This window comes from Symphodus melops (genome assembly GCF_947650265.1).
Source record: "Symphodus melops genome assembly, chromosome: 14".
NCBI classification, from domain to species: domain Eukaryota; kingdom Metazoa; phylum Chordata; class Actinopteri; order Labriformes; family Labridae; genus Symphodus; species Symphodus melops.
Genome location: NC_136704.1, coordinates 21,947,195 through 21,955,555, shown reverse-complemented (window position 1 = coordinate 21,955,555; position 8,361 = coordinate 21,947,195). Strand labels below are relative to the sequence as shown.

The following is an 8,361-nucleotide window of genomic DNA, read 5'->3' as shown; positions in this document are numbered from 1 at the left end:
GTTCGCACCTTAAGCCTCATAGATCAATGTTAAGCTTCGTTTCCACAAAATAGTATAGACTGTAAAAAAACTTGTTTTTCGATGCCAAAGTTAAATCGTTTTCAACTGCTTGTAAAAAATAAAAAAAAAACATAATAATAATGTAATACAGGAAACACAATAATATTGTTCCTTCCCCCTCAGTGAACTGCTGTTCATTATCCACATTAAATGACTTTATTTCATTATTTGATAACAACATGAAATGTCTGGCTAATCTTATTTGTAAGTTATACGTGTCGATTGTATTTTTAAAAAGACGTTCAATTTTATTTATTTTACCAAAATATCGAAATTAATTGAATCTATCTTCTTTTTCTTTGAGCAATATTTGTTTTTTAAGGGTAAAACAGCCAAAAGAAAATAAAGAAAAAAGGTTCACGTCTCTTACCATGATCTTGTGCTACAGGCCTTCAATTCTGTTTAACCAGCAGCAGGTGGCGCTGTGGAGCCGTCTCAGCTGACTTCGTGGCAGGTGGCTGATATTCAGAAAATGTGATCATTCCTTGAACACTTTTATACTGGCCACTAGGCTATAAGATGAAATCCAACTTTAGAGGAAAGATGTGGATTTTTAGGAATAGTTTCCACATTTTAGGCGAGAACATCAATTGAAAACCACAATTTGTCCTGGTATTAATTGTTTACTCTATTGTAATTGTAATAATCACAATCGATTATATTTTAATCAATAAGGTATATTTCTGATATTTTCGTGAATATTTAACCACGTATTAAGAATATATAATATTATTTGTCAGTCATTTTGAGCCTCTTATGACAACATCCAACAGGTGGTTCTCTTCCTTGTAATTTCCTTACATGTGTATTTCCATCCCAGATAGTCAAATCATGAGCAGCAGGCCTTCAGTTTGTCGTTATCGGTCTTAGTGAGCTGTGCAAGAAGAAGCCAGATAACTCTCCTGTCCAATCCAAAAATTCTTGGTTCATAAACATATGAAATGCCTATCTTTTTTGTTTGTTATTATCATTATTTTATTTTATATTTTTTATTGAAATGTTCAGAATAACTGAATTTATTTTCCTTTTTAGTTTGAAGATCCAGTTTGATGTTTAGACTCCGATCCAAATTTCCTTGAACTTTGCCTTCAGTGATTAATATTTCATCATGGCACAGAGTTCATCCAGCAGGCAGAGTAGACTTCAAAGTAGCAATGAATTACACAGTTAACGTTTTCTCATTCATCTTCTTTTTATCTACTTATGCTTTCCAAGAAGTAGCCTTGATTAAAGATCCAAATATGTCAGGCCACTTTAAATTACGATTTCTTTGGTTAAATGTCACAGCTTTCGGTTTGAAGGTGACACGAGGCTGCATGTTGCCACGTAATTCCGTTACTTCCTTGACAGACAAGTTGAACCCGTTAGATGGAAAAAAAAAAAAAAAAAAAAAAAAACAATGTAGGAAAATTATTGAGATTATTTCAGACTGAAGCTTTTAAATGAGCGAGAGAGAGAGAGAGAGAGAGAGAGAGAGAGAGAGAGAGAGAGAGAGAGCGCTCATTGATCCACAGTGTTGCAGCGCTGCGTCGCGGTTCATCGAAACTCCTCCCGGTCATTGCGCGGACATCATGTGGCCAACAACAGCCTGACAGGCAGCTCACAGGGGACCCTATATAAGCTCTGCAGCTGTCAGGTGGAGGACACTAGCTGCTTTGCACTGTGGGACGAGTCGCTTTATTGGGGATTACAAACACTCATAGATTCACTCTGTAAACATGTCTCACTCTTGGGGATACGCAGCAGACAACGGTGAGGCGCTAATTGCACGTAGGCATGCTGTAATGTAGGAATGACATTTCTGAAAGGAATGTTAAAACCAGACATACCAGCAGCGAGTGTGCAGGATGAATGGAAGCACCGGTCACTGCAGAGATTTTTAATTATGCGCATATGGGGGCTTTTTGTTGGCACCAACATCCCCAAATGCGCAATTAGCCTAATTCATAAAAGCATAGGATACTAATGCAATACTAATCACAATTTTATATTTGAATGATTTTAGGACCCGACAAATGGGCCGGTAACTTCCCAATTGCCAATGGACCTCGCCAGTCTCCCATTGACATCGTCCCTGGTGAAGCATCCTTCGACGGGGGGCTGAAGCCGCTCAACCTGAAGTACGACCCCTCCACCTGCCTCGATATTCTCAACAACGGACATTCCTTCCAAGTGACCTTCGCAGATGAGTCCGACAGCTCAAGTTAGTGTGACATTAATATTGTATGAATAGAGACATAGAGAGAAGGCAGCACGGCATGATATCAACGATCCACATAATCTGATAAATAAATGTGCAAAAAAATTCAAATAAATATATATATATATCGCCTTATTGATGAAAAAACTCATTACACTCGTAACTTTAATATTTTTAGACACATGAGATGAGCTATAGGGCTTATGCATTTAATAGGTGCAGACAAAGAAGATCAGGGTCCTGATGCTGATTTACAGGACGCAGCAACCTCCAAAATGCGCCATTGAGGTTTAATAGATGATTATTTGTTTTCATTGCCGCTGTAATAGAACTTAAGCACATTACTATTGTGTATATATCTATTTGGATCAATGAATTGTGTTCTCTAGTTTAAGGCTGGAAGGATGTATTGATCAAAAAGGGGAAAAAAAGATTTTTAATTAACGCTCGGTAATTTAAAAAAGAAAACACAAATCCACTAATAAATTGTAAAATAAAGTGTGATTTAGGTCCTTTTTACTTTTATTTTGAAACAAGACCATTTGTGGTGAATAGGCTGCAGGGGTCTATTCAAAAGGCTCTGCACAAAGCATGCACAGACTAATTGAATTGGTAATGCAACCCCTGTTAAACCTTTCCCACGCCAACTCTTTTCTGCAGGCATTGAGGTCGAAAATGAAAAAAAAAAAACTGAGCGTAAACTGGCTTGCTTCACTATAAGTGGGACAATCTTGCCTTGGGAATAAGTGTCTTTGCCTGTGTTATGTCCAGTTCTATAAGAAAGATTTTATTTGAGAAAGAAGCAATTGCTTTGTCTTCTTGTATGTTTTAGCATTTGGATGTTTTGTCGTCATTAAGCTGATCTGACAAAAGATAATGACGATTACATATTCAGCACAATCACATGGATTATTTCTGCTGGACAGACAAACATCTAGATTCAAAAACATAATCACTTTTTTGAAGAATGTGACCTAGATGAATTAGAGGCTCTTTGTTCCCCCTTCATATTTCACTGCGCTTATTTTCCACCCTGCCCTTCTAAATAAAGGACAGGCTAAATCTGTGTGTCACAGTCATACATCATGTCATGCACCGTGAGTGTGTACAGTGGAGAAGATTAAAATCACATCCTCTTTTTTTCTGGTTTCCAATAATCCCTTTAAGTCCAAAACAACCTCAGAAATCTTCAAGACCAGTTCTGCACCTCTAGCCTTATCACTTAAAGCCGTATAGAAACATCCTGTGAGGAAAGGGCAGTGTGTGTATTTCACAACACTGTGCCATAAATAGTTCAATATACAGGATTATCTGCAACTGTTTCAACAACTTTGTAACCTGCAAATAGATCGATTATGTAACACTGAAAGGAGGCTTGATGTTAACAATACCTGGACATCGCTTCAGACTGATTGCGACGCTCAATTTGGACATCTTATATAACAGGAACTGAGTCTGCTTCCATGAAAAAGGAAGTCTGTCACAGTGACACAGACTTTGTGTGTAAACATACATCTTACTCACCCTTCTTAAACTTGTTCCTTGGTTTTTGTTGCTCTATTTTTATCCTTTTTTCTAAACAATGTCTCACAATAGAGGCAAGTGAAGTCTCACTGTGGCTGAGTGCAGCACTGCCCACGCTCAGTATATGTGATGAAGTGATGTTTGTGTTTTGCTGCAGCTCTGAAAGACGGACCGATCTCAGGGACCTACAGGCTCAAGCAGTTTCATTTCCACTGGGGAGCGTCTGATAGCAGAGGCTCTGAACACACCGTCGCCGGGACCAAGTATCCTGCTGAGGTAAGAATACCAAGAGCTATAATATGCAATACTGAGCTTTAGTTTCTGACCTTTAAATGCTGGCCAGCTCTATCAAGGAGAAAGTGGCCAAACCACCATTTTTAATTTATTCTCTATAGTAAGTTAAATCCAACACTCAGTAGAGCGTGACTTGATTTTAACATGTTTAAATGTTCCATTTAAAACACAGAAAAGGGAGCTCAATATAATACCTTCAAAAGGACCCAGAACCGATGGATAGCTTGTGGGTCAAAGGGGTCATCGGGGTCATGGGGTCATGGGTGTCATGGGGGAGAGGCATTATCATCAAAGAAAGCATTTCATTGGCCTGCAAAATTTGCATGCAGTATGAGTCATCAAAAAATGTTAGTTTTTTTAGGATAATTGCCAACTCTTAAATATCATTAAGAATTTAAAAGTTGTGTTTGGGGAAACTGGTCACAAGGTCAAAATATAAAAAAAACAGGATTTACATGGATCTACAAATGACTTATTGTAATGAAATTACCTGAAGAAACTTTGTTTCAATATTCATCCATTTATTTTTCCCCCAGCTTCATCTTGTGCACTGGAACACCAAATACCCAAGTTTTGGTGAAGCTGCCAGCAAGCCTGATGGCCTCGCTGTTGTCGGAGTATTCCTGGAGGTTAGTAGCGTGACATGAAGTTCCCATTTATGTCATTCATAACATGGTTTGCTGAGGATCATGTAACTTATCTCATATATTTTGTGTCTTATTGTTTTTAGATTGGTGCTAAACATGCCGGCCTACAGAAAGTTCTTGATGCCTTTGATTCCATCAAGACCAAAGTAAGTTTATAGTAACAGTTTGTTTAAGACCCTTTTAAAACTTATATTTTTATGATGTTATATGCAAGACTGCATTGCTATTTTTGTTTCCAGGGCCAGCAGACCACTTTCAAAGGCTTTGACCCTACAACCTTGCTTCCTGGCTGCCTGGACTACTGGACCTATGATGGCTCTCTGACCACACCCCCTCTGCTAGAAAGCGTCTCCTGGATCGTCTGCAAGACGCCAATCAGCGTCAGCTGTGAACAGGTATGTGCGATCACAGAGCCCATTCAGCGGTAGCAGAAGGATTGGCTGCATGCCTACAGTCTAAAATAACCCTGTCTGCAAATCCTCTCTTATGCTACAGTCTAAATCAAGGGCTTAATTGTTCAGATAAGCTGTGAGGCTGCAAGGAGAAGAAGAAACCTCTGTCATAAAATGAACAGAGGACTACTTCACTTTCAAATGTTAAAAAAAGACATGAGAACAAGAGCAAACTTGAGTTCGCACAGACACCGGTGAGGTAGCCTCACCACAGTGTGTCAGTGTGTGGGGAGCTAGCAGGAAATGTTCATCCCACACATGCATTACATTCAGTAGGTGAAAAGATCAACCTCAATGTGGGATTTCAGCCATAACTGTGTAACCACAGTACACATACCAGCGTTTGCTGTGTGTTTGCCTTTTAAAACTACAGCTTATCCTTCCAACCGAAATAGATATTTGACTTCTAAACACCCATTAATGTAAACTAACAGCCTCCCCAGGCAGGCTTGGCCTTGGGCGATGTGAAAATTAACACATCATGGTCAAAAGTTTGTTTTCATGGCGGTGAGTGGGTCTCTCAAAGGTGAACATGTGATAAGAGTTGACATAACCTTTATACTCGGTGCTATTTAAGGCTTCTCGGGGAGATAAAGACATGGAAGTCATTCATGAAAAGGAAACCATAAATAAATTAGTCCAATTAGTAAATGATTAGGTAACCACTGACTCTGAGAAAAAGTTTGGTATTTTGGCGAAAACACTTCAAACAAATTCAAATAAAGCGAACTCCAGCAGAAGCGTTCTTTAGCATAAGACTTGAAACAGCTAGCATGGCTTAGTCAAAGTCAACACCCCTAAAGCTAAAATATAAACGTGATATCTCCATTCATTTAACCAAACAATCTCTGGTTAGCCTACACCTCACTGCAAAGACCCAGCAGATGAAAGTTAGATCCTGGGCTTGTTTAGCTAGCCTATTAAATGTGAAACATTAGCCTAGCTTTCTTAATATAGATAAAGTTGTCTTAATGCATTAAGTGTGTACTGCCATTCATTTAGAAGACAATGATAACACAAGGTCTGTTTACTAAAAATGGCGCTACATCGCGGAGCAGCCTAGCTTAAAGACTCGAGGAAAAAATAACTAAAATTTGCAGACAAAAACAAACAAACTATGCAATTTCAATAAGTAAGCTTTAGAGATGCTAGTAAAAATATTTGTACTAACCTTAGCAGAGCTATGCTAGCTATTTGTAGCCTTAGCTAACTTGTTACTGGCGTTAGCTTCATTTTAAGGGAATTGAGAGAGGTATTCACTTTCTGATATTATTAGAAAGTGAAAAAAAAATCCCAAAATGGCATAATATTCTTTAAGTATCAAAAATGCTGGACTTTATTTCACTTTATTTCAAGGCTCTATATTTATCTTGGCGACTCTTTGGAAGACCTAGTCACATGTTTTGTGAGTGACAATGACAGGCAGTCAGCAGGAGTGACACAACTATCTTCTCTCTTTTCACAGATGGCGAAATTCCGCGGCCTGCTCTTCTCCGCTGAGGGTGAGCCCGAATGCTGCATGGTGGACAACTACCGCCCTCCCCAGCCGATCAAGGGTCGCGCTGTCCGTGCTTCCTTCCAGTAATACCCTCCCCCTATTTTGCCCTTTCTGCCCTGTTGCCCTCTCCCTTCCCCCAACCTTTAGTCAAACGCCCGGAGTTACCTCTGTAGCAGTGAGCCACAAAGCACACATATCTCTCTCCGTCCAATTTTGAAAAGAAAATAAATTCCTGTGGCCCATTGCTTTCAAGCTGGGCTCTATAGCTTTGAGATGGAGCTCTTACAGCATTTTCCTCTCTGTTTGTATGTGTATTGTCATAATTTATTTTATAAGACAAACACTTCACGGTGGCTGCAACACATTAACTCGGCTTAAGCATCTCCTGCCAGTTTTTTTAAAGCGGCATTACAAGTGTGTGCTCCAACAACCACCACTTGGAAAATGAAGATCAACTGTAGTCAAAATGGTGCTCTCGATCCAACATGGAGCTGAAAGCTTGCTGCAGTATACAGGGGGAGGGTATGCCCATCTGTGAGGACGGTAAGGTGCAGATAAAAAGATGCACACACAGACATGCAGGAAACTCCCACTGCCAGTCTGTCTCTAATCTCAGACCGACTGCCAGCTTCTGCATCACAGCAGCTTAATGAAACGCTGCAGCCGCCTCCATCACAACCAATTGACTCGGAAAATCCCCCTCTGGTGCATATACACGCACACACACAGCCTCGTGCAGACATGATGCCTGTTGGCATTGACCTGCTTATTGATTGAATTCAGTGTAAACCAACCAAGGACATGAGGACAGAGTTTTTGCTAGTACTGAACATCATGACAAAGGCTTATTTCTCTGTTTTTACAGTGTAATCTTCAAATCGTTCATGTTTGTCATCCTGTGTTGTTTTCATTGTTATTAAGGATTCTTTTTTTTCGCCTAACAGCTTAAGTAAAATAAGTCTTAAGTTAAACCTGATTGTTTTTTTTTTTTACCAAAATATCATCTGCATTTTTGATGATAATTTAGCAATCGAGAGGATTGACTCTCCTCTGGAAAATGAAATGTAAACGTGTCGTTCTGCAATGTGTTGAGTGTTAAAGCTTAAAACGCACAGTTGTCACGTTGGCAATGCCATAGTGACTAAAGCCAAGGAAGAAATTAGCCTGCCAAGGAAGGAGTGAATCTGCCAACGTATAAGATTAGAGTGTCAGCCTAGAGTATGTGTAGGGGGACAGTTAACTAAAGACAACATGAGGTCCTGTAGTCCTTTTGGTTTGGGCCCTTCAGACATTTTTAAAACAAATGAAGGAGTATGTAACGCAATGTATTTCCAGAAAGATTGTGATTAACTTTTGAAAAAAAAGGAAAGCAAATCGCCTTATGCCAATCTTTGTTAGGGCCGTCCCATGAGTTTTTGTTGTTGTCATTCTATTTTGGAAGTGGACATTTTACTAGTTGAATAAAAATATTTTATGAATACCAAGTTTTATGCTGTTTTCCTTCTTCATATAAAACTGAGCGATAATCAGTTCTTTCAATTATCACTACCGGTAATTATAGTTCTATGACTTTAAGCCTTCTGCAGCATGCAGGTTGTATCTGTTCCTGAACATCATTAGGGTGACTTATCTGTCAACACCTGGAAACAAAAATACACATTTGCAAATGTCATGCTTTAAACACTC

The 8,361-nt window shown here is 39.2% G+C and overlaps 1 protein-coding gene across 1 annotated transcript; it reads left to right on the top strand.

Moving 5' to 3' along the window:
• Positions 1-1,596: 1,596 nt before the first annotated feature.
• On the top strand, positions 1,597-8,159 carry LOC306834751 (carbonic anhydrase 1). Its single transcript, XM_079360901.1, has 7 exons — positions 1,597-1,812; positions 2,066-2,263; positions 3,942-4,060; positions 4,615-4,707; positions 4,809-4,871; positions 4,965-5,120; positions 6,643-8,159. Exons 1-7 carry the CDS (start codon positions 1,779-1,781, stop codon positions 6,760-6,762), a joined length of 783 nt encoding a protein of 260 aa, XP_079217027.1. The 5' UTR covers positions 1,597-1,778; the 3' UTR covers positions 6,763-8,159.
• The last annotated feature ends 202 nt before the right edge of the window (positions 8,160-8,361 follow it).

Excerpts from the sequence above, each read along its gene's own strand:
- LOC306834751 (XM_079360901.1), top strand. The coding sequence starts at position 1,779 with ATGTCTCACTCTTGGGGATACGCAGCAGACAACG. Across the intron at positions 1,813-2,065 it reads GGGATACGCAGCAGACAACG|GACCCGACAAATGGGCCGGT; the intron begins GTGAGGCGCTAA and ends GAATGATTTTAG. Across the intron at positions 4,708-4,808 it reads TTGTCGGAGTATTCCTGGAG|ATTGGTGCTAAACATGCCGG; the intron begins GTTAGTAGCGTG and ends TATTGTTTTTAG.